The sequence below is a fragment of the Monodelphis domestica genome, chromosome 5, assembly GCF_027887165.1.
Source record: "Monodelphis domestica isolate mMonDom1 chromosome 5, mMonDom1.pri, whole genome shotgun sequence".
Classification (NCBI taxonomy): domain Eukaryota; kingdom Metazoa; phylum Chordata; class Mammalia; order Didelphimorphia; family Didelphidae; genus Monodelphis; species Monodelphis domestica.
The window spans coordinates 147,442,885-147,468,075 of record NC_077231.1 but is presented as its reverse complement, the minus strand read 5'-3'; the positions used below and the strand labels follow the sequence as shown (position 1 = coordinate 147,468,075).

Sequence of the window (25,191 nt, the reverse complement as noted above, 5' to 3'; positions counted from 1 at the left end):
GTTCTAGCTAAAAAACCCAACTTTATGCAAAAAGGCTTTTCCTGGTCGTCCTAAATTTTATCAACTTCCCTCAGTTATTATCTCCAGAATCATCCAGCACATGCACATGGTTGTGTGCATGTCCTCTCCTTCCGACTGGGAGCTCCTTGAGGGCAGTACCCATTTTTGCCTCTCTTGGTTGTCTTCTATGCTTAGTAATGCGCCTGTTACACTTCAGGCTCATAATACATGCCTGCCAAGCAATTTATTAGCCCAAGCAGAGAAATCTCATTTCGAAGAAAAAGGGCTTGCCATGGGCCTTTTCCAATTTTCCATTCCCCACCAGGGTAGCCCAGCTTGGGACAATCTCTTCCTTCCTACAAACAGCGACCTAGCCTCTGCAGTATAACCCCACACGTGCGGGACAGGAAAATTTGGCCCTGGGAGTCGGACAGCACCAGAGGCGAAGGCGAAAGAGAGGCCAAAGGATAGGGTGAAGATTTCAGAGCGAGGGCACTGGGGGGGCGGTAAGTGATGCTGTGGCCAGAGTCAAAATGGCGACGGCTGCAGGCCCGGCGCCAACAACGACGGTTCGTAGCGGCCGGCGGGGCGGGGGCGGGGCCAGGTCCGGGCTAGGGGGCGGGGTCACCGGGCGAAGGGGGCGGGGCTGGGCCCGGCAGGGGTCGGGAGGAGGGAGGCTGTGGGGTGGGGAGGGCAGTGGAGGTGTGGGGGGGGTGGTGGCGCCGTTTCCATAGCGGCCGCTGGAGGTGTCGCGCCTGGGAACTTCCTGGTTCCCGGGCTCGCTCCCTGCCACCGCGGCTCCGCCAGGGATCCACTGGGAAGGGGAACAATGGGGCGGAGGAGACTGCAGTAGTCCTCGCTGCCGCCTGCGGCCTGGGGACCTCGCTGCCTGCCTCCTCCGAAGACAGGACCGTCCCGAGGTAACTTGGTTGGTCGCTTCCCTTCCCACCCGGACCTGCCCGGGCTCCCCTCCTCCTTCAGCCCCGCCTCTGGATGGGGACTTTGGAGCGAGCGGCCCCCAGAGAGCCGGACGCCGCCATTCCCCGTCCCGGGGAGACGAGGGATGAGGTTGTTGGCTGTGCCCAGGGTTGGGACGTTCCACCTCCCGGGCAGGGTCCGGGGAGCGGAGTTCCATGAAACGCGTACGCTTGCGTGTGAGTGTGACTGTGTTCGAGTGTGAGTGCGACCGCGACCGGGAGAGAGGGGGGCGGGGGTGGGGGGTGTCCTTTGTCCCCTCCGCGAGTCTCCGTTGGTGGCTCGGAGAGATGTGATTGGCGGGTGGGGCTCTCGGTGGGGGCGGGGGGAAGCTTTCGAGGAGCGCATGGCGGGGGGCGGGGAGGGGTCGCAGGTGAGAGGGAGGAGGGGGCTTGGGGTGATCCCAGACGGACTGTGAGCCCACCCCTTATTCCCACACTCCTTAGAGGTGGTGTCGCAGTCTGTGGCAACCCCCTTTTTTTTGCGAAGTTTCTCTTTGCACCACCACCCCCCTCGACTCGCTTCCCTTGTCAGTTTCTGGGGTGTCCGCCTGAGATCCATTGGACAGGAGGGCTGAGGGGAACTTTTCTTTCCTACAAATGATAGCCTTAAGTTCCTGGGAAATTTGTTTCGGTCTAGAGCAGTGGGGGTAAGGAACAGCTTTTTTTTCTTCGAGAACTGGAGAACCCAGTTTGCAAAAATACTTTGGAGGTAACAGCTGTGTAACTTTAGGCTGATAAATTTACAGTTTCTCGTGAAAGCTGTTCCAAGCGTTCGAAATGTTACAAGTTATGAATCGAACAGTTGGTATTTGTATATTTACATAGTGCTTGACACACTAACTTCTTAATGCATGCCATTCCATTTAAATGTAAACTCTACTGTTTTGCTCTTTTCAAATAGGCTTGTTAAATAGTAAACATTGACTCTCCTTAGAGATGGGAAAGGATTGTTCTACTGGAGCTTTGCTGAATCATTGAAATTAATGCAATATAGGTGAAAAAGAAACAAGGAGCAAGAGTTTTGTTTTTTGTTTTTTTTGGCCTGGGGAAATTATGCTCTGTTACTGTTGGATTTGTGAAGTATAGATTGAATAATGGTGTTGCAGGTGTTCCATATAGTATAAATGCAAGATGATTTTAATAGGCTGTGTCACTGCAGCTTTATAGTTCATCTCAGGTTTTTGGTTGTCTTGAGAAATAAGCGAAGTGAAAATCATGTACATAGTAGGGGACATACTGGAACTGAGAAATATTTCCTCGTAAATTAGAATATGCTGACGTTCCAAATTCTTAGACTGTAAAGTATAGATAGTTTAACATTTTTTTAAAAGTATCCCTTAGTCTAGAGAGTCTTCATGGTGGATAAGAATAGAGTAATATATTCGAGGCAAGAAGAACTCGGTTCAAATCACAGTTATGACACCACTTAGTTCTGTGACCTAAATCACTGAACCTGTTTGAGCCTCATCTTCCTTTAAAAAGTAAGATAATACCTGTATCATCTACCTGAAGGGTTGTTGTGAGGCTTAATAAGATAATGTATGTAAAGTGAATTATAAGTTTCAGTTTTTTATATATATATATACACATATATGTGTAGAAAAAGTAGTGTAGAAATTACTTAGGACAAGCAGCACTTAGGATATGGTTTCATTTTGGGACAACTATGACTGTATGTGTGTACTTTTACTGACATTAGTTTGACTCAAAGTCTGACCTTGACAAGATGAAACCAGTTAGAGCTGTTTTTCCTATCTTTAGTTAGTTTTCTGCCAGGTAAGTGCTGAATTTTTTGCTATGCATACTTGTTTCATTGTTCTTTTTGTTGTGTTTTTAATTTTTATGCATTTGGATATTTCTGGATTTCTCCATGGAAATGCACAAAAATTGTAGCTTCTAAGAAGTGAGAACTCTTCAATATCTCAGATGTAACTGCTGTAGGTATGGAAAACTTAATGCACTGGAAGGATCATTTAAGCTCATAGTAAAACAGGTTCAGTCTAACCAAAATCCAAAGAAGTCTAGGAGAAAACAAAAAATACCAACAACTGAGGAGTTCTTGCTGAAAGAATGTATAATTAACTCACAATAAGCAAAGACTTTCTGTGGAATCTAGGACTTGGTAGAGTTATTATTGTTTTTCCCAGTATTATATAGGCATCTTGAATTTGACAGATCAATGGGAAGACCACTCAAAGAACAGTTGTTAATTGTTTCTATGAAGAAAACTTTTTGACATCATCAGTCTTGGGAGTAATGAAGATGAGGAAAAAAGTCATTTTTTTACTTGTAAAGCTCACCTTTTAATTCAAGACTATATATACACCCAAAGACTAGAAGAAATCCAGATGACCCTGGAGGATATATCTGAGCATCCTAAGACTGTAAAATATCACCCCCACCCCATTTTTATTTTATTTTTTTGTTGTTTCCAATGTACTAAGTACTCTTGCCCTCCCTAAGGGAATTATTATTGAAATACTGAAAAGCAGAATTGTTCTATAATTCCAGAATTCTTAATTGAAGATGAAATACTATAGTACCTTGCACCATAATTCATCAAAAAAGGTTAAGACATATATCCAAGTGATAGTAAATCATACTTCTGTAGTCTGATAACTTGCCTTAAAGCTCATGGAAAACATATATGCTGTAATTAAGACTAGAGTCAGAAAAATGGCCTGCCAATTATGCCTAGTAGACAAAATGATATTAGGTATAGTTTCATGACAAAAAATGAAAAGTATATTTTAAAATTTTGTGAATTGTGTCATCATGTAAAAGTATTGATTGAAGCAAAAAAAAGTATGTTTAAATTTTTTTTTCTTTTGAATTCAACAAAACAAGTAAATGAGCCCATTTCTGTGTTTATAGAAAAAGATGACTAGATACCAATAGCTGAGAATTTATGAAGTTTCTGTTTGGCCCTTCTGGAGACTCCCTTCCTTTATCAGTTTTTGTGGTGTTTGCCTGAGGGCAGGAGGGCTGAGGGAAATTTTTCTGTCCTACAGAGTAGTGGGAATTAGAGAGAAAATAAAGAAGAGATTTTTTTTCTTCAAAAGCCTGTTTTTTTCATGTGCTCTGCTTTTCTTTTTGACCATATGATAAGTTTAAGTTACAGATTTCAGAGTTGTCCTGTTTGTCTTTCTTTTTTTTTTTTTAATTAAACCCTTACCTTCCCTCTTGGAGTCAATACTGTGTATTGGCTCCAAGGCAGAAGAGTGGTAAGGGCTAGGCAATGGGGGTCAAGTGACTTGCCCAGGGTCACACAGCTAGAAAGTGGCTGAGGTCAGATTTGAACCTAGGACCTCCCGTCTCTAGGACTGGCTCTTAATCCACTGAGCTACCCAGCTGCCCCCCCTGTTTGTCTTTCTTAATGATTTTTTTTGTCATTTTTTAAAAAGGGGCTTCTTTTTCCTTTTGCTTGTCTTTCACCTTTTACTATTCCCCCTTTTCATTTCTCTTCCCCAGCATCAGAAATGCTTAAAAGCTCCCAATTCTATAAAAGTCTATTCATCCACAAAAGTATTATGCTCATCTTTTAAGGATAAATTATCCGGAGTTGTAAGCCCTTATAACTTTTGTCTATGTTGTATTCCATGATCTCCTCTTGTTTTTAGTAGTAGCTGCTAGGTCTTGTGTGATCCTCTCTGAGCTTCCTTGATACACAAAGTACTTCTTTCTCAATATTTTGTATTGTCGTTGTGGTAGGTGTGGGTTTTGGCTATGACATTCCTGAAGATTTTCCTTTTGAAGTTTATTTCAGGAAATGATTGATGGGTTCTTTCTATCTATTCTCTGGTAATAGATCTGGGCAGGTTTAATCTATGCTTTCTTGAAGAATAATTTTTAGGCTTTTAAAAGAGAATCATGGTTTTCACAGAGTCTAATGATTCATCTATTCATTAATTTATTTTTTAAAAGCATTTATTATCCTTCCCTCCCACTCCCCCAACCAAGAGAACAATAACAGGAAAGTCAAGCCAACCTATTTGAAGAAGAAAGGCACCCAGAGTGAGAGACAAGAGATGGCATGTACCCAGACCACCATTACCATTACCACTATTTCCCCCCTCAGACCCTGACATAAACAGTCCACAACCTTGCCTGAACTTAAGATCTTTGGGAATTTACAGTGTCCCATAGACCATCAGATCTACTTTCAGCCCAGTGCTGACAACCTTCATTGAGGGGGAAGAACTCAGAGAAGGGGGCCTACCTTTTTTTTTTATTATCACCAGCAATATCAACTGACCAAATGCCACAAACAGACAGATGGGCATAAGAGCTCTGGGCACCACCTTCCAGATGGCTGATCCTGATCCAACCTCTTAAAGCTGTCTTTTGGGGAACCAACTATTATGGAGAAAGGATCAGCTATTCTCATCAACTGCCACACAAAGAACAGGAAAATTAACCTAACTGTAGCAACAAGACAGGAAGCAGCATGAAGCAGATCAAATTACCACCACCACTTTGACCAACATCTCACCTTAGAACTACTCCTAGTCTCCCAGTGGAGACAGTCTAGAACCCTGAACCCAAGAGCTTTTAGAATAGCAGCTTTGGTGCTTTCAGCCATTATTCCAGGAAACAAGTCCCATGGAGATGCAACCTGGCAATTACTGCTGCCACAGCCACTAAGGACATAGAAAAGAAAGTTACTGTTGCCAAATTCTTTGGCACTATCAAATAGTTATTAAAAACTGATGTCATTTTATTGGTGTGACATTAGAGAAGAGATATAAACATATGCTTTGCCAGTGTATTCAAGGATCAGAGACTTTTCCATCTAACTTGCAGCTGAAACCATTTCCCTTATTTGTTGTCTCCAATATAATGTGAGTTCTTTGACAAAAGCAGGGAGAATCTTTTTTGTTTGTATCCCTAGGTCTTAGCACAGATCAAGCATTTTGTAAATGCATCATTCATTCAATAAAAACAGAAGCAAAAAATGAAACTCTCAAAACAAACACTAGTACTCCAACAAAACAAATTTCCACATTAGTCATGTCCAAAAAGCATTTTAAGGGTATTACATCTTATTTGGAAGTTGAGTAGTAAGTTTCATCTTCAGTCTTTTGAACTTGTGATTTATTTATCTTTATTTATTTATTTTTAGAATATTTTTCCATGTTTACATGATTCATTTTCTTTCTCTCCCCTTTTCCCTCCCCACTCCCAGAGCCAATAAGTAATTTCACTGGGTTGTACAAATGTTGTCACTTGATATCTGTTTCTATATTATTCATTTTTGCTCTAGAGCGATTTTATTAATGCCTAGACCCCAAATCACATACCCATATATACATGTGATAAGTGATATCATATGCTTTGCTTTTGCATTTTTCCTCCCATAGTTCTTTCAATGTGGATAGCATTCTTTTGTGAAAGTCCTTTAGGAGTGTCCTGGCTTGTTGCATTGCTACTAATAGTAAGGTCTATTATATTGGATTTTTCCAAAATGTTTTAGTTTCTGTGTACAATGTTCTTCTGGTTCTGCTCATTTCACTTTGCATCCTTTCATTGTGGTTCTCCCAGTTCATATGGAAAGCCTCCAGATCATCAATTCTTTTTTTTTTTTTAAACAATATTTTATTTGGTCATTTCAAAACATTATTCAAGAGACAAAGATAATTTTATTTTCCTCCCCCCCCCCCCCATCGCCGAAGCGCGATTTCACTGGGTTCCACATGTGTTCTTGATTCGAACCCATTTCCATGTTGTTGGTATTTGCATTAGAGTGTTCATTTAGAGTCTCTCCTCAGATATGTCCCCTTAACCCCTGGAGTCCAGCTGTTGCTTTTCCTCAGTGTTTTTACTCCCACAGTTTATCCTCTGCTTGTGGATAGTGTTTTTTCTCCTAGATCCCTGCAGATTGTTCAGGGGCATTGCATTGACACTAATGGAGAAGTCCATTACGTTCGATTGAACCACAGTGTATCAGTCTCTGTGTACAATGTTTTCCTGGTTCTGCTCCTTTCACTCTGCATCACTTCCTGGAGGTTGTTCCATTCTCCATGGAATTCCTCCACTTTATTATTCCTTTTAGCACAATAGTATTCCATCACCAACATATACCACAATTTGTTCAGCCATTCTCCAATTGAAGGGCATCCCCTCATTTTCCAATTTTTTGCCACCACAATGGGGGCAGCTATGAATATTCTTGTACAAGTCTTTTTCCTTATTATCTCTTTGGGGTACAAGCCCAGCAGTGCTATGGCTGGATCAAAGGGCAGACAGTCTTTTATCGCCCTTTGGGCATAGTTCCAAATTGTCCTCCAGAATGGCTGAATCAATTCACAACCCCAGCAGCAATGAATTAATGTCCCTACTTTGCCACATCCCCTCCACCATTCACTACTTTCCTTTGCTGTCATGTTAGCCAATCTGCTATGTGTGAGGTGATACCTCAGAGGTGTTTTGATTTGCATCTCTCTGATTATAAGAGATTTAGAACACTTTTTCATGCGCTTATTAATAGTTTTGATTTCTTTATCTGAAAACTGCCTATTCATGTCCCTTGCCCATTTATCAATTGGAGAATAGCTTGATTTTTTATATAATTGATTTAGCTCTTTGTAAATTTGAGTAATTAAACCTTTGTCAGAGGTTTTTATGAAGATTGATTCCCAATTTGTTGCTTCCCTTCTGACTTCAGTTACATTGGTTTTGTTTGTACAAAAGCTTTTTAATTTGATGTAGTCAAAATTGTTTATTTTACATTTTGTGACTCTTTCTATGTCTTGCTTGGTTTTAAAGTCTTTCCCTTCCCAAAGGTCTGACATGTATACTATTCTGTGTTCACCTAATTTTCTTATAGTTTCCTTCTTTATGTTCAAGTCATTCACCCATTTTGAATTTATCTTGGTGTAGGGTGTGAGGTGTTGATCTAAACCATATCTTACCCACACTGTCTTCCAATTTTCCCAGCAATTTTTATCGAATACTGGATTTTTGTCCCAAAAGCTGGGATCTTTGGGTTTATCATATACTGTCTTGCTGAGGTCATTTGCCCCAAGTCTATTCCACTGATCCTCCTTTCTGTCTCTTAGCCAGTACCAAATTGTTTTGATGATTGCTGCTTTGTAATATAGTTTGAGATCTGGGACTGCAAGACCCCCTTCCTTTGTATTTTTTTTTCATTATTTCCCTGGATATCCTTGATCCTTTGTTCTTCCAAATGAACTTTGTTATGTTTTTTTCTAAATCAGTAAAGACATTTTTTGGAAGTTCCATGGGTATGGCACTAAATAGATAAATAAGTTTGGGTAGGATGTTCATTTTTATTATATTGGCTCATCCTACCCATGAGCAGTTAATGTTTTTCCAATTGCTCAAGTCTAGTTTTAGTTGTGTGGAGAGTGTTTTGTAGTTGTGTTCATATAGTTCCTGTGTTTGTTTCGGGAGATAGATTTCTAGGTATTTTATTTTGTCTAAGGTGATTTTGAATGGGATTTCTCTTTCTAGTTTTTGCTGCTGAGCTGTGATGGAAATATATAGAAATGCTGATGACTTATGTGGGTTTATTTTGTATCCTGCAACTTTGCTAAAGTTGTTGATTATTTGTTGATGTTGATTATAATTAGCTTTTTGGTTGAATCTCTAGGATTCTTTAAGTAGACCATCATGTCATCTGCAAAGAGCAATAATTTGGTTTCCTCCTTGCCTATTTTAATGCCTTCAATTTCTTTTTCTTCCCTAATTGCTACTGCTAGTGTTTCTAGTACAATGTCAAATAATAGAGGTGATAATGGGCATCCTTGTTTCACTCCTGATCTTATTGGGAATGCATCTAGTTTATCCCCATTGCAGATGATATTAGCTGATGGTTTTAGATATATACTGTTTATTATTTTTAGGAACGACCCTTCTATTCCTATGATTTCTAGTGTTTTTAATAGGAATGGGTGTTGTATTTTATCAAAGGCTTTTTCTGCGTCTATTGAAATAATCATGTGATTTTTGTTGGTTTGCTTGTTGATATGGTCAATTATGTGGATGGTTTTCCTAATATTGAACCAGCTCTGCATCCCTGGTATAAATCCTACTTGATCATGGTGGATGACCCTTTTGATCACTTGCTGGAGTCTTTTTGCTAGTGTCCTATTTAAGATTTTTGCATCTATATTCTTTAGGGAGATTGGTCTATAATTTTCTTTCTCTGTTTTTGACCTGCCTGGTTTTGGAATCAGTACCATGTTTGTGTCATAAAAGGAGTTTGGTAGAACTCCCTCTTTGCTTATTATGTCAAATAGTTTGTATAGTATTGGGATTAACTGTTCTTTGAATGTTTGATAGAATTCATTTGTGAATCCATCAGGGGATTTTTTCTTAGGGAGTTCTTTAATGGCCGGTTGGATTTCGTTTTCTCAGATCATCAATTTTTATAGCACAATAGTATTCCATCACCATCATATATCAAAATTTGTTCAGCCATTCGCCAATCAACGGATGCTCCCTCATTTTCCAATTTTTTTGCCACCACAAAGAGTGTTTTTTTGAATATTTTTGTTTAAGTATTTTTCCTTATTATCTCCTTGGGGCACAAACCCAGCAGTGGTATTGCTGGATCAAAGGGTATGCATTCTTTTACATATAATTCCAAGTTGCCTTTCAGAATGGCTGGATTAATTTGCAACTCTTCCAGCAATGCATTAGTGTCTCAATTTTGCCACATCCCTTCCAACATTTATTACTTTTCCTTACTGTCATATTGTCCAATCTGATAGGTGTAAGGTGGTACCTCAGCATTGTTTTGATTTGCATTTCTCTAATTATGAGAGATTTAGAACACTTTTGTGTGCTTATTGATAGTTTTGATTTATTTATCTGAAAACTGCCTATTCATATCCCTTGACCATTTGTCAATTGGGAAATGGCTTGATATTTTTGTGCAATTGACTTAGTTATTTATAAATTTGAGAAATTAGACCTTTGTCAGAGGTTTTTGTTATAACCCCCCCCCCCCCCAAGTTATTGCTTTCCTTCTAATTTTGGTTGCACTGGTTTTGTTTGTACAGAAACTTTTAAATTTAATATAATCAAAATTTTTCATTTTAAATTTTGTAGTGTTCTCTATCTCCTGTTCTGTCTTAAATTCCTTCCTTTCCCATATGTCTGACAGATAAACTAGTCTATGTTTATCTAATTTGTTTGTGATTTTCTTCTTTATATTTAAGTCATTTACCCACTCTGAGTTAATCTTGGTATAGGGTATAAGGTGTTGATCTAAGCCCAATTTCTCCCAAACTGTTTTCCAGTTCTCCCAGCAGTTTTTGTCAAATAGTGGGTTCTTGTCCCAAAAGCTAGGATCTTTGGGTTTATCCCACACTAGTTTGCTATTGTCTTTTACCCCAAGTTTGTTTCATTGATCTACTCTTCTGTCTCTAAATCAGTACCATATAGTTTTGATGATCATTGCTTTATAGTATAGTTTGAGATAAAGCTGATAAAGTTAGGCCTCCATCCTTCACATTTTTTTCATTATTTCCCTTGATATTTTTGATCTTTTGTTCTTCCAGATGAACTTTATAATTTTTTCTAGTTCTATGAAAAAGTGTTTTGGTAGTTTGATAGGTGTAGCACTGAATAAGTAAATTAATTTAGGATTGTCATTTTTATTATATTAGCTTTTCCTACCCATGAGCAATTGTTTTTCCAGTTGTTTAGATCTAGTTTTATTTGTATGAAGAGTTGTAGTTATGTTCATATAATTCCTGAATTTGTTTTGGCAAGTAGATTCCCAGGTATTTTATCTTGTCTAGAGTAACTTAAATGGAGTTTCTCTTTGTGACTCTTGCTGCTGGGTTTTGTTGGAAATGTATAGGAATGCTGATGATTTATGTGGGCTTATTTTGTACTCTGCAACTTTGCTAAAGTTATTGATTATTTCTACTAGTTTTTTAGTTGATTTTCTCAGATTCTCAGTATACCATCATATCATCTACAAAGAGTAATAATTTAGTTTCCTCATTGCTTACTTTAATCTGTGAGAGGTTTACAAATCCCTTCTATTTCTTTTTCTTCTCTAATCGCTATTGCTAGCATTTCTCCTGTGATTTATTTTTGAATTGATTAGTTTTAAAATCTTTCCAAGTTGAGTTTAGTGGTTCTTAAGTGATCTATCTTTGACATGTTTCCAAGCCAATTGTTTTTGATATCTTAAATTTTCTTTTATTTATTTCTTAATCTTTGGATTTTTGTTTGACTTTTATTTTTGGCTGCCTTTTGGAGTCAATGATTTTTGTTTGGTCTGTTTGGCTTTATAGGGTATCTGTTAACTTAGACAAGGTTCACCACACTCTCTTCTAAGCTATTCTAATTTTTTCCTTCATAGATTTTATTTCATTTTAAAATCTTTTGATTTATCTCTTCTATCTATTCATGTGGTCCCTGTGGAAAATCCATTTTTTTCCCTCTGAGTATCTGCTTGCATTTGTTATGGAATTGCCTTCTCCTTTTAGGAAGAGAGAGTCTCTACAACTACAATAGTTTTTTATACGGATTCACATTTGCTTTGATTTCTATATTCACGAATTGGGGCTTTGTGCCAGGACCAGGCCTCCACCCCTGGCACACTTTTGAATAGGCTAGTCAACCCTGTCAAGGCCTTTTCTGGGTTCCCTTGGTGCCTGCATTAGCTTCTGCTTTCTGGGATCTTTGAAGTTCAAATTGCTGAGGCTTTAAGGGCCCTCTATAGTATCTTGGTGCTAGAGACTTCAGAGCCCCTTGATATCCATCAGGGCATCTTGGCATATGGCCCTTGCTGCTTTTGTTCTCTAAGGCTTATAACGTTCTCATTCTTGGGCTTTTTGACTTCTCTGTGCCCTTTGAGGGGGCCCTCTATTCTTGTTCCCTCTAGACTTGTAGGCTACAGGTGTCTTGGGCTCATCTGTAGTTGAGATGAAAAATTAGACTTGTTTGCCCATGTAGACTCTGGCTTTGGTGGCCCCCTTTTTTTATTGCTTGTAAGATTCTGCTTACTTTTTGCTAAGCACTAGGGTGGAAGAAATGACAGTGTTTTCTTATTGGATTTCTTGATCATTTAGTCAGGCGTGAATTTCAGGTTTTTGTTGGAGTAAGTATGTGGGAGGCGAATATCTGTGCCCAGAAGTCAGTTTCCAATATATCATGGTTATCAGACTTGTATTAGATGAATAGTCTACAGACTTTTCTTTACAAGAATCTCTGCTGATTTTGTTTGTGCAAAAGCTTTTCAATTTTTTGTAATAAAAATTTTCCTAAAATTCTCTCTATTTTTTCCTTTAATTCTTTCTTCTTCTTGTTTGATCAAGAACTCTTAACCCATTTCTAATTATATGCCTTATCTCCTTTCCTGCTCATCTAATTTATTTATTATGTGATTTCATATGTGTGGCTCATGTTTATTTGGGCCTTTTTGTGGTATATGATGTGGGATATTGTCCTCAACCTAATTTCTATAAGACTGCTTTTCAGTTTTTCCAGCAAGTATAGTATAGTAGTTGGAATCTCTGGATTTATTGAACATTATGCTCATGTGTTTCTGATTTTTGGGTATCTATTTTCTTCTATTAATTAATTTTTCCATTTTTCTTTTACTTGCTTACAGTAAGTAATAACATATATATATACATATATATATGTATATATATACATATATATATACACTTACAGTTTTGATGCTTACTGCTTTAATTCTTAGTGTATTTTGAGATCTGGCATTAGTAGGTCCCTGTTCCTTCCCACTTTTAAAATTATTTTTCTTGAAATTGTCTTTTTGTTTCTCTAGATGAATTAGATTATTATTTTTGCTAGTTCTATAAAGTAATCCTTTGGCAGTTTGACTAGTAGGACATTGAATAATCCAGTTCAACATTGGATAATTGATTTTCATCCTCTAATTTAGGTCTACCTTTATTTCCACAAAGAGTGTTTTTTTTTTTGCTTGTATTCATATCATTTCAGTGTTTATCTTGGTAGGCAAAAATTTCAGATGTTTAAATCATTCTGTAGCTATTTTGAATTTCTCTTTCCACCTCTTCTTGACAAATTTTGTCACTAACATTCATGAAGACCGATCATTTATGCTAGTTTGATATCTTGCTCCTTGTCTGTAGTTATTATTGTTGATATTAATTTTTAGTTAAATTTCTAGAGTTCTTTAAATAAACCATCATATCATTTACAAAGAGTAATTATTTTATTTCCTTTCCCTAAGTTTATTTTCTTGATTACTGTTTCTTATTTCATTGCTGTAATAGCATTTCTACAACTATGGCAAATGGTGATGGTAATGGGCATCTTTGCATTATTTCTACTCTTATTGGAAAAGTTATCTACCCCATTACATATAATAATGATTTGGTTTTAGATAGACACTATTATATTGAGAAAAGGTCTACTTATTCCTATATTTTTAAATATTTTAAAACAAATATATGTTCTGAACTTTTTTCTCTGAACATATTGATATAATTTTGTTATTTTTGTTGATTTTCTTTCTATTATGGCACATTATATTGATAGTTTTACTACTGAATAAATAAATAAACTGTGAATATCCATCCCCAGAGAAAGAACTGATAATTAGAAACATGAAAGACATAATTTATATATACATATATTTTTGTTAGGTGATGTTTTCTGTGGAGATAGGAAGAAGAGATTAAAATACCTGGTACTAAATTCTATTTTAAAAAGTCAATGTAATTGGGAAATATTTGATGAAATAAGAATATATTAAAAATTCAACAATACATGCTAAATATATATATGGCCTTAATGACCATACAATAAAATTAAGCAAGCAGATCTGATAACTATTGAAGCTATGAATAGAAGATATATTCTTACCCAAACAAGAGATAGAAGTAATTACAAAAGATAAAAAAGATAACTGATAATATGAAATCTAAAATTTCAATTTTACATAGACAAAATTAATGTACCTAGGATAATTAGGGAAGTAGTTGAATGGGAAAAGATTTTGTATCAAATTTCTCTAATAAGGATTTAGTTTTCTTATATAAGAGTATATAAACAATTAATAAATGGACTAATAGCTATTCCCTAATAGAGAAAGAGTTAAAAACATACAAACAGTTCTTAAAGGAATTATAGCATATTTGCAACAACATGAAAAATTTCTACAAATCACTAATACTAAGAGAAATACAAGACAAAACAACTCCAAAGTTTTACCTTCCAAACTTAAAGTTGGTAAAGATGGCAAAAAATGGCTGTATTCATTGTTGTGGGCATTTTTGGTAGAGCTTTGAAATGGTATAACCATTTTGGAAATCAATTTGGAATTAATGCAAATGAAGTGAGTAAGATGTCCTTTTGAACCCTGAACCCATTTAGTCTCTCAGTGCCTCACTTTCTTCATATGTAAAAGGAGAGTGTTCCTTCTATCTCTAATCCTCTGATCTCTTAGTTTCATATACTAAAATGTGTTCAGTATATATGATGGACAATCACTTTCATTCCGTTCATTTGCTACAACAACAATAAAATGTTACTATAAATATTTGTGCATGGATTTTCTCTTTGTCTTTGACCTTTAGGAGATATATGCCAAGTGTAGTCTTGTTCAAAGGATATGCACAGTTTAGTGACTGGGGAGAGAGGTTCATGGTATAATAATAATTGCTTCAAGGATGGTTGGGTAAATATAACTTTAGTATAGTAATGTCTTGGCTTACCAGACTGCCTCCAATCATTTAAAAACAATATATTTGTGCAAATATTTAAATGGTAGAACCTCAAAGTTGCTTTCATTTATATTTGTCTTATTAATGCTTTGGAGCATTTTTTTATAAGACCATTGATAATTTGGATTTCTTCTTTTGAAAACTGCCTCTTCATATCCTTCAGCAATTTATCTATTGGGGAATGGTTTTTTGTGCATTTGTGAATCCCTTTCATGTCTTGGATATCAGGTCTTTATCAGGGGCATTTGTTGCAAATATTCTTTCCAGTTAACAATTTACATTCTAATTCTAATTCTTGCTTTTCACTTTGCAAATAAGTTTATACATTTTATATATTTATCCTGGGAAGGGTAAGGACATATAGAGAGGTAGCAGCCACTTTTTAAGAAAATATTCAACTTACTTGGAGTATTCATTTGTTTTAATAGGATGGAAGGTACTGAAGAAGATATTGGTATTATGTTATTTTAATGAATTGAGATTGAGCCATTGTTCTAGTGATAGATACAGGGACTTAAAAAATTAATGAAAATAGTTTCATAGTTTGTGCTCCTCATGGAGCACCTTCATAAAGTTATTAGTGATTATGATTGAAATTGTCATAGATTTTCTCACATCTTAGTTAAAAACTCAAAGGTGTCTATTTAGAACAATGCTGAAATGTTACTTTAATTACATGCTACTTTCCTCTAATTTCTATATTACTAAAAAGAGAGTGCTACTTTAAATATATATATCTTTAATGTATATTTGATCTGGTTCAAATACTGTTAATTTACTTTTCCCAAGTGTCATTTCTCCTTCTAATGTATTTCAGTGCCCAAACTTTTAATATCCTGCTCTTATCACAGTGCCTGACACATAGTGGATACTTAATAAATACTTATTGTCTGACTAACCAGGTTAAGTTGAAGTTGTTGCATTTGTTTATAATTGTCCACTACTCTTTAGTCTTCCATTTTCATATTAATTTTAGTCCTTGTTCTCTTAGATGATTTGGCCATATACACAGTGACGACTTATACTATTTATATTATAGTATACTATTATACTATTTACTTTTCATTTTAAACCCTTATCTTCTGTCTTAGAATCAATACTAAGTATTGGTTCCAAGGCAGATGAATGGCAAGGATTAGGCAATTAGGGTTAAATGACTTGCCCAAGGTCACACAAGTAGGAAATATTTGAGGCCAGATTCAAACTCAGGATCTCCCATCTTTAGGCCTGGTTCTGAGCCACCTAGCTGCTTCTATTTTACTCTTAGGATGTCTGTTTCTTTTCTTTTTATTTGGTGATGTTGTTAAGTGTTTTTCATCCCCAGTGTCGTCTGCCTCTATTCTGGAAGAAAATATTCATGATATCTCGGCTTTTGTGTAGTCTGAAAACCAGAGTCTACATTTTTCATTATCTTATCTTTCATACTGAAATTATTTGGTTTGGTTTGAATTATTTTATCAGGTTCTTTAGAATTTCTCTTCATCCTCTGCATTATAAGTTAGTGTGAAAATTAATTATCTTTATGGTTATTTTTATTGTTTATATTCTTTATGAACTCTGTAAAAGGAGGTGATCTTGTATACCATGAAATGACATCCTTGTTGCCTTTGAAAATATGATGAAACACACACTTAACAACTCCTTTGTTTGCTTCTGCAAGAAGAACCTGTAATTCAGCCTTCCATTTACCTTAACTTTTTTTCTCTTTTGGTTTCATTTATGGTAAGAACATAAATGGGATCATATAGAGCTGGAAGGGACCTTAAAGGTCATTGAATCTAATCTCTTTATAGTTGAGGGAACTAAGGTTCAGAGAATTTGAGTTGTCCAGAGTTAAATATTCAATAAATATCTGACTTTGGATTTGAATCCAGGTCTTCCTGACTTCAGTTCTAAGTATCCACTAAATGGAGTTGTTACTCAGTATTTATAAATTATTTTTGTTAGTAATGGTCAGTTCATTACTCAGAGGTTCACAGAATCATAGATATAGAGCTAGGGGAGACCTCAGACTTCATCTAGTTCAGCTTCACTTTAAAGATGAGGAAGATTGCACAAAGATTTCATATTTAGAGTATCTATAGTTAAATATTTCCCATATAATTTGAAAATGGTGTGATTTGTAATATCCTCTGTCTTTTGCTACTCCGCCATTCTTACAGAGAATAGAGTGGGAACCTGTATAGCTGTGAGGTTCTTTATTTCTTTTTCTTTGTTTTGTGGGTTGCCAAAGCCAAATAATTAATTTTCCATTGACCAAACTACTGGGTATGAGCCTTTCTGTTCTTAGGGTGTTTCTTGGACTTTTGGCAGAATTACACCTTTTCTGGAACAGTACTTGTTCGAATATAATAGAACCACCTGCACTTAGTATTTATCTTGCATAGTCTTTGAAAACTTGTGAAAGTACTGAAAGATTGCCTCAGAATCTATCTCAAGGAGAAGATTTCAAAGGAATGAAAAAAAAATCCTCCGTTGTTGATAGTAATGATCCCAAAGTCAGCTTTTGTAAAATATTTATAAGAATGTTTTAGATCAGGACTTCTTAACCTTTTTCTGTTTCATGAACCCTCATGGCAAACTGAAAGCACAGACTCCTCAGAATAATGTTTGTAAATGCATTATAAAAATGTAGGATTATAAAGGAGATTAATTTATATTGAAATACTGTGTGATCCAGAAGTGTGTGGTTTTAAGCTCTTAAAACTGATGACACCCTGTGCAATTGTCAAAACATAAAAAATAAGCTAAGTAAGTTTATGAATTCCCAGGTTTAGATACATATAGTATATATTGTTGATAAGCAAATGAAAGGAGCAGGTTGGCATTCACAAACAGGTAAGTGGGAAGTAGTTTGGTCTTTCCTTGTATCTCAAGTTCTTAGTTCAGTGCCTGGAACAAAGTAAGTGCTTAATAATTACTTGTTGATTGATCAGCTACATCTTGGCAGTCGCATAGGTTACTGAAAGGCACAGAGAATATTATGTCCTTTGAAGTGTTTGATAATCTTTTTAAAAGGATTTGAGTTGGTAAAACCAATTGCAGCTTTAAAAATGTTCTTCAGTCATAAAAGATTCCATGATAGATTTAACTACAGATATGTCTTTGTCCAAATACTCATTATTAATGTAAAATTAGGCAAAGGACTTCTGGCCAAGATTGTTGCCTAAGCAGAGGCAGGCACTTTATCTCCTACTTACCTACTCCAACAAAAACCTAGAAAGCACACCAGACTTAATAATGACCAAGAAATCAATGAACATTTTTAGTAACTTTTTCTATCCTCAAAATGCACAAAAATGCACATTTGGAAGACTAGGGCAGTAAGAATGGAGTTCTAGCACAGTCAAATGAGATTGTAGCCTTCTGGCATGACCAGAGATGAGCCAGAGATGTGTATCTTGCTATGTTCTGTATCCTAAGGCAGTAAGAGTGGAGGGCTATGCAAGAGAGGTCTGGGATAATTGGAGTGGTACAGAACTACTGGGAGTAATAATGATCCACACAAGTACTAAAATACTTGGGTGAGGACAGCCTATGCCCAGGAACCCCAAACCCCTAACACTATTCAGGGGCCTAAATCATAGTTGGAAGAGATCAATTTGTAATCTAGGTGACTCAGAATGAGACCAAGCAGCACTAACCTTCCTACTCCAAAACATAACAGAATTTTCCATCTGGACTACATGAATACTTAAGAGAAATAAATCACAAGATAAAAAGTGAAATAAAAGCTGATTGAAAAAGATTTTTAAAATTTAAAAATTAATTTTAAAAATTAAAAAAAGGAAGAAAAACTACTGCACTGAGGAAAGAAGAGGAAGTGATAAACCTTATCTAAGGTCTTTAATAGAATAAAAGATGTTCAAGCATTCCTGATGACAAAACTAGCTATATAGGAACTTTAAAAGGCATATGACAAGAGTCAAGAGAATACAAGAAAGGCAAATTTATTTGAGCAGTTGGGAGGGTCTATACATTAATGGGATTAATCATCTAATAGGGAGAGGGAAAAAATGTCTCTTCAGAACCTTTTCCAAAGGATATTGAGGGAAGTAAATAAATTAAAAAAAAAAACAAAAAACAACCAAAAACCTAAGGCCAATGAGTGGATTGGGTTTGTTCTGAGAGTTTTAAGAGAGGATGAGGTAAAAAGAGGAATGTGATAAGATAGAAAGGAACAATAGTGGGTGGACCCAGTGTTTCTCCTAATTTAGGTGCTTGAGAAGAAGAGTGTCCCAACTTAGAGGAAGGAATGAGATTATGGGCATCATATGAACTTTACTCTTTCAGAATTATGCAAAAGGCTGAACAGGCACACATAAATAAACAAACATAAAATTTGTTCTAGAACTACATAAAAGTCAATTGGAAAATAATAAGAAAAGCAGAGACTTAAGGGGGAAGATTTACCAAGAAGAGAAAAGTCACAGGCAAAACTTCCTGATCCTACTTGGTACAGTGTCACATGAATGTTGATTATTCTAGTCTTATTATTCCTTGTCCAAAAAATGCTTTCAATCTAACCAGAGTGGATTCAGTAGGTGTGATGTTTAATATTTTCACTAGATGGGGAGTGTATGCTTTGCTGGGATGAATTAGGAAGAATCAAGGCTACTAAAATTTTAATTTAGTGGTTTTATATTAAAGGCCTTATTTCATATTAAACTATTACAGGGAAGGGAAAATGTTAATTGTGATATTACAGGGCTAGAATAAATTCAACATTTTATCTTTAAAACATTATAGTAAGTGTTCCTTTAGAAACAGAAGCTAGTTCTTCCCCTTTGAATTTTAGGAACCTCAGTTACAGTAGTCATCCATTGCCTCATCATGAAGTGGAGGTATCTTTGGGTTCCTGAAGGCTTTGACAATAGAGCACAAATTCTATCAGATCTGCCTGACCTATAGGGCTTTGAGTAGAGGGAGTTTGATTGGCTGTGTATCTGCTGATCAAAGATCAGCCTGGCTAAATTTGGAGATGGCCAGATTTTAAGCTATCAGATGATGACTATTTTTTCATATAAGCAACTAATGTACTGTAATGATCTGCATAAGTGAAAGCTATCCTCCCTGTACCACTTAAATATTTAAATGATTTTAGAAAATTTGAAAAAAATGATAACTTTAGAGTTTTGAAAATAAAATGTTGCTGCTTTTCTGTCTTGTTTAGGACATGTATTCCTTTGAGAAATTTTGGACAGAAGATCTTAGTTTATTACCTGACTTGGATGATATAAAGAGATAATTCCCGTCATGAGTAAGTACAGTTCTTTCTTTTATTTTAGAGATCTCAGTAGAATCTCTACTGTTAAAGCTGTCTTAAATTTTAAGTTGCAGTGACACAGCAGGAAATATTTCTTGAATAGCTAAGCCATTATATTATGTGCTAGTATGATTTTTATACACTTGCAAATTTGATCTCACTTGTAACTAAGATGAATTGATGTCCTTTTAGATAGTGAGCTGTTAAAAGATAAAAGTATATCTAAAAATATTTTGACTAATACTTTTAGAAGTTTGTGTTCGCAGGTAATGAAAATTTAATGCATCAGTTATATGGATTATAGTAATCCTTTTATCTTAAACTTATATTTCTCCTACCTTTTGGAAAATTATTTTTGGTGGAAAATATGTACTAATAATCGTGAATGTTACCACTTTTGTCAAATATTTCTTATTAAATATAATCAAGATATAATATGGTATTAATATTACAGCATAGCATTGACTTTGAGCAAGATTAAAGTCTATAAAATAACAACAGTGCATGATGACATGATTACCTTTGATGGAGATGGAGGAAGTGATATTTCCTCCTGAATCTTTTTGAATTTTGTGTCATATATATTACCTCAGAATTGACCATAATTATAAAACCATATTGTTGAGCTCTGATAATGTCAGATTTTGGCAAAATTTTCTTTACTGAAAAAATTATATTAGACTATTCTTTAGGGAAAGTATTCACATAGAGCATACATGTGTGCAAATGTTCTTAATACATGCACATATTAATTTGAAAATTTTTTATCCATAGATATTTTATCTATTTTTTAGAAATATACTTTTTATTTTCAAATAATGTTCAAGATTTCTAGACTTTAAAGCAGGACACTTGCCATAGCTCACAAATATGTGGTGATAAAAATATTAGGTTAATCATCAAAACTTAACATAAAACCAACATTATGTCATTTGAGTTTTATATTAAAAGCACTTCAAAATTTAGTTCATTTTTGTGTTCTATAATATAGCAAACTTTACTGTAGGATTGATAGTTCTCTTTTTTAGTTAGTAGCTTGAGAGAATTAAAACACAGGCCCTGTTTTTATAAAGCCCTTGAATATTATGAGCCTTTTGATGAATAGAACAGTATTGATACTGTAAACCTTTCTTCCTTCCCTCCCTTCTTCTCTTTCTCTCTTCATTCTATTGTCCTTCCCTCCCTTCTTTCTTCCCTTCTGTTTTCCCTCCCTTAACCTTCCATCTTAAATTGATGCTAAATATTCGTTTCAAGGTAGAAGAATGGTATGAACTAATCAGTGGGGGTTAAGTGTCTTGCCCAGGGTCACAGAGGTAGGAAGTATCTGAGGCCAGATTTGAAACCCAGGATCTTGCATCTCTAGGCTTGGTTCTCTGTCCAGTGAGCCCCTAGCTGTCCCTTAAAAGAATGATAATTGGAAGATAGGAGATTGGGGATTGAGATGAGTAGAATAACAGGAAGCATGATTAAAAAAACAAAAACAAACTTCTGTCTTAATATCTGTTCCAAGATAGAAGAATGCCAAGGACTGGGTAATTGGAGTTAAGTGACTTGTCCAGGGTCACACAAGAAGTATTTGAGGCTGTATTTGAACCCAGTCTTCCCAGCTCCAGGCCTGGTGCTCTATCCCACTGTACTACCTACTTGCTTCTGTGCTTTCAGTAAAACAAGGCAAAACTATTTGGGAAGTTGACAATTATATTAATTAAAAAATAAGTTCAGGTTAGGGATTTAATGTATAATTTCATTAGTAAAGGGAACTTTCTCAGGTGAGAAAACTTCTCTAACAAAAGAGATTCTCAACTATTATGCAATTGATAAAGAGTAGACACTGTAACAGAGCAAATATTTTTCTGGTATTCAAAGATTTGGCAAGTATTTTGTAGATATTAACTCTAATACATTAATACTAATACATGCCTTAGGTATTAAAAATATCATATCATTTTTAACTGCTTATTTGCTTTGCTAAATGATAACCCTACTTTCCCTCTGCCAAGTACCTTCTCTTTTGTCATGTAAGTATTGCAGACTATTAGAGGAAAATCACACAACTGTGTTAACTGGGTTGACCACAACTCTTATTGTAACCTCAGTTTGGCCCATATTGCTTTATGGTAATTATTTTAATTTCTCTTGATTGTCTCTATTATGCTTTCAACTTTGGCTACTGTACACATTTTTTTTTCCTTCTCAAGCCTTCTCAAGATTATTTCTCTTCCCTTTAGCAAAGGAGCTCTCCTCTTACATTGCTGAGAAAGAGGCTGGTTTAAAACTCCCATTTTCCCCTATTCCACATCTTAAAACTCTTTCAGTATAATTTTTTATGCTCTCCTCTTTTTCTTTATACTGTGAAGAAGATACTGATGACTTTTTTCCTTGTACAACTAACTACTTGTGCTCTTGGTCCCATCTCATCCTATTTCATTTAAGACTTTACTACCTTGATCATTCCCTTTTTCTTTTTTTAAAGGTCTTTGTTGGTGGTGCCTTCCTTGGTCAAACATGCCTCTTTCTCTCTCTTCTTTTATAAAACCTTTTTCTTGATTTTGTTACCTCCCAAAGCCATTGTTCTGTATTTTGCATTTCATTGCCAAACTCCAGAAAACACTGTATATACATATTAATCACTTCCATTTTCTCAGCTCTCAGTTGCTTACTTTTTCATGGGGGAAAAGTTATGGCAATTAAAAAAGATTATTTTTTTAAGCTTATATACCCCCCAAAAGGGGCATTTCAATGTATGCAGCAGAACACAGAAAGAGATTTGAATATATAAATCAGTGGATCTCCATTTCATCCACTTGTTTTTTTTTTTCAAAATATATAATAAATTCTACATATTATATTTAAAAAATTTTATCTTTTGTGTGAGAAGATAATCAATACTAAGTATTGATTCCAACACAGAAGAGCAGTAAAGGTAGATAGATCCTAAAGCAATAATTGTAGGTGATCTCAAGATGACCTTTTAAAATCTAGGCGAAGTTAACAGAAATAAATAAAAAAGAAATTGGGAGGAATCAATAGAATATTTAAAAAATAAATATAAAATGGTGATTTTCAAAAGTGGGAATTTTAAAAATTGTACTCCCCCCCCATTGTATTATAATACCTAAACAAAACTTGATTGTGTTTTGGATCATAAAGAACTAAAAACAAAAAGGGAGAATTTTTATATGAATCCCTTACAAATCATTGAAATAGGGATAAAACTGTTATATAGGGAACATCAGATCAGAAAAATGCACTAGAAGTATCAATGATAAAAATTTCTTAGGTCAGAACTTTCTTTGCAGCTTAAATTCTTAGAGAGTTGCTTAGAGTACTGTGAAATTAAGTGATTTGTCTAGTTATAGAGCTAGCATGTGTCAGAAGACTTACAGGATTGAAAACTGTTGATCTATACAATATGCCATGACCATGTCTTAGCACAATGCAATAAAATTTGTATCAGTTAGGGACATACCATCAAAAGACACATAATTAGAGATTAAATAGTACTATACTGAAAGGTGTGGGTTAGAGAAGATAACATAGAAAACAATAGTGTCAGGGGCTACATTTGTGCCATGTAAACACGATTGACTTTTTTTTTTCCTGAAAAGGTAATAAAAACTTCCTTGAGACTTAATTTATTTGATTCAGGGAAATAAGGCTTGAACTATTGACATCTAGGGGAATATTCTCATTTTACTCCAAAGTAAAATGGTCTGGTCAGCAGAGCAATGTAGTGACTCATAATACTGGATGATGAATACATTAGACAGGTGAAAAATAAAGAAGGGCATGAAGGTGGATTGATGAGTTAATGGTCACTACTCTTATTAATTTATAGTCAGCTATACTTAATACTACTTAATGAGAGTACATTATAGCCAACTGCTAGTGTATTTTTCATATGCCACATTTGGCCTGAATCAGGTGTGACACCAAATATAAATTATCATTCAAGAAAATTATTATAACAACGAACCAATATACCAGAATTTGTTGGATATAGTTAGAACTTCCCTTGAAAGAAAATATATATCTCTGAACATATATGTTAGAAGAATAGAAAAATAGAGGATCATGAGTTGAGAATTTAATGAAATTGAACAGGAGAAGGTACAGTGTAGTTTGGTTCCTTTGACCTAATATTATCAAATATTTATCATCTGTTTCAAAATGTATCACTCAATAAATTCTTACTGCGGTAGATTAAATAAAAGATGTTTTCCTCTTAATATTCTAGTATATCCACTTTTTAATTTTATTAATGTTGAATTCAATATTTCTAAAATATGTTTGGATATTACAAGCTTACATATCCATACATATACACATACATATACATATACATATACATATACATATATATATACCTTAGTATTTTTCATTTCTCTTACATACGTGAAAGCAAAGCTTAGAAAGTGATGATAATTATCTGTTATAGCCAGAAAATTCACAATTCCTGCAAATGGTTATGAAATTCAATATCATATTTCTACAGAGTTTGAGGAAAGCTTTGTCATACCATTTTTTAGACCGAATAAAAAGAGACACTTTGCATAAAGGGAATTTGATTTTGTGAATATATGTGATGAATGATATTGTATATCGTCTACTTGTTTCCCAGAAGTATGAAATTGCTATTAAATTATAGCACCAATCTCCTTCCAAAAGCACCCTAAGACTTTCATCTTTTTTGCTCTTCATAATTTAACTAAAAGTATTTAAATTTGGTGTTATGTTTTTTGGTGGGGGAGAGTTTGGGAAACATGCTTCTCTTGTCACTTTTTTCTTTCCTGCCTTCTCTGAAGTCTGAAGTTTCACAGGAGTGTGAAAGATCACAAATTTAGAGCTGGAAGGGAGCTTAAAGGTTATATGTTCCAATCTCTTCTTTTTTTCAGTGAAGAAATTGAGGCCCAGATTGATTAAAAACATGACCAAGGCCCTATAAGATACCATTAAATAACAGAGCCAAGATTCAAATTCAAGGCTTCCCAAATGAACTATGGCTAGGAAATAGGACTATTTACTTTCTCTTCTTACTTCAGGTATCAAACCACAGATTTATTGACTTTTTTAAATTGAAAAACTTTATTAAAATCTGAATTTTGTTTAATATTTTTATAATCATGCCCTTGAGTGTAGGTCTAAAATGAAATATGGAATTTAGTATAGATAATTCTTTTTTTATGTTTACAGAAGGGAGTAATATTGTGTTTAGAACTTGGGACAATTCTGTTGTACTCAGCATAGT

The 25,191-nt window shown here is 35.2% G+C and overlaps 1 protein-coding gene across 4 annotated transcripts in view; it reads left to right on the top strand.

Moving 5' to 3' along the window:
- The first annotated feature begins 782 nt into the window (after positions 1 to 782).
- Positions 783 to 25,191, top strand: part of USP6NL (USP6 N-terminal like) — a 188,410-nt gene continuing 164,001 nt past the window's right edge. Inside the window, exons 1-2 of one of the 4 annotated variants that reach the window (XM_007503947.3) lie at positions 783 to 920; positions 19,851 to 19,937. In XM_007503947.3, the coding sequence (XP_007504009.1) occupies positions 19,934 to 19,937 (4 nt within the window). In that variant the 5' untranslated portion in view covers positions 783 to 920; positions 19,851 to 19,933. Of the gene's footprint in view, positions 921 to 1,017; positions 1,155 to 1,431; positions 1,625 to 19,850; positions 19,938 to 25,191 lie in introns of those variants that run through there. The other 3 variants (XM_016425389.2, XM_007503948.3, XM_056799438.1) reach the window with 3 other exon arrangements.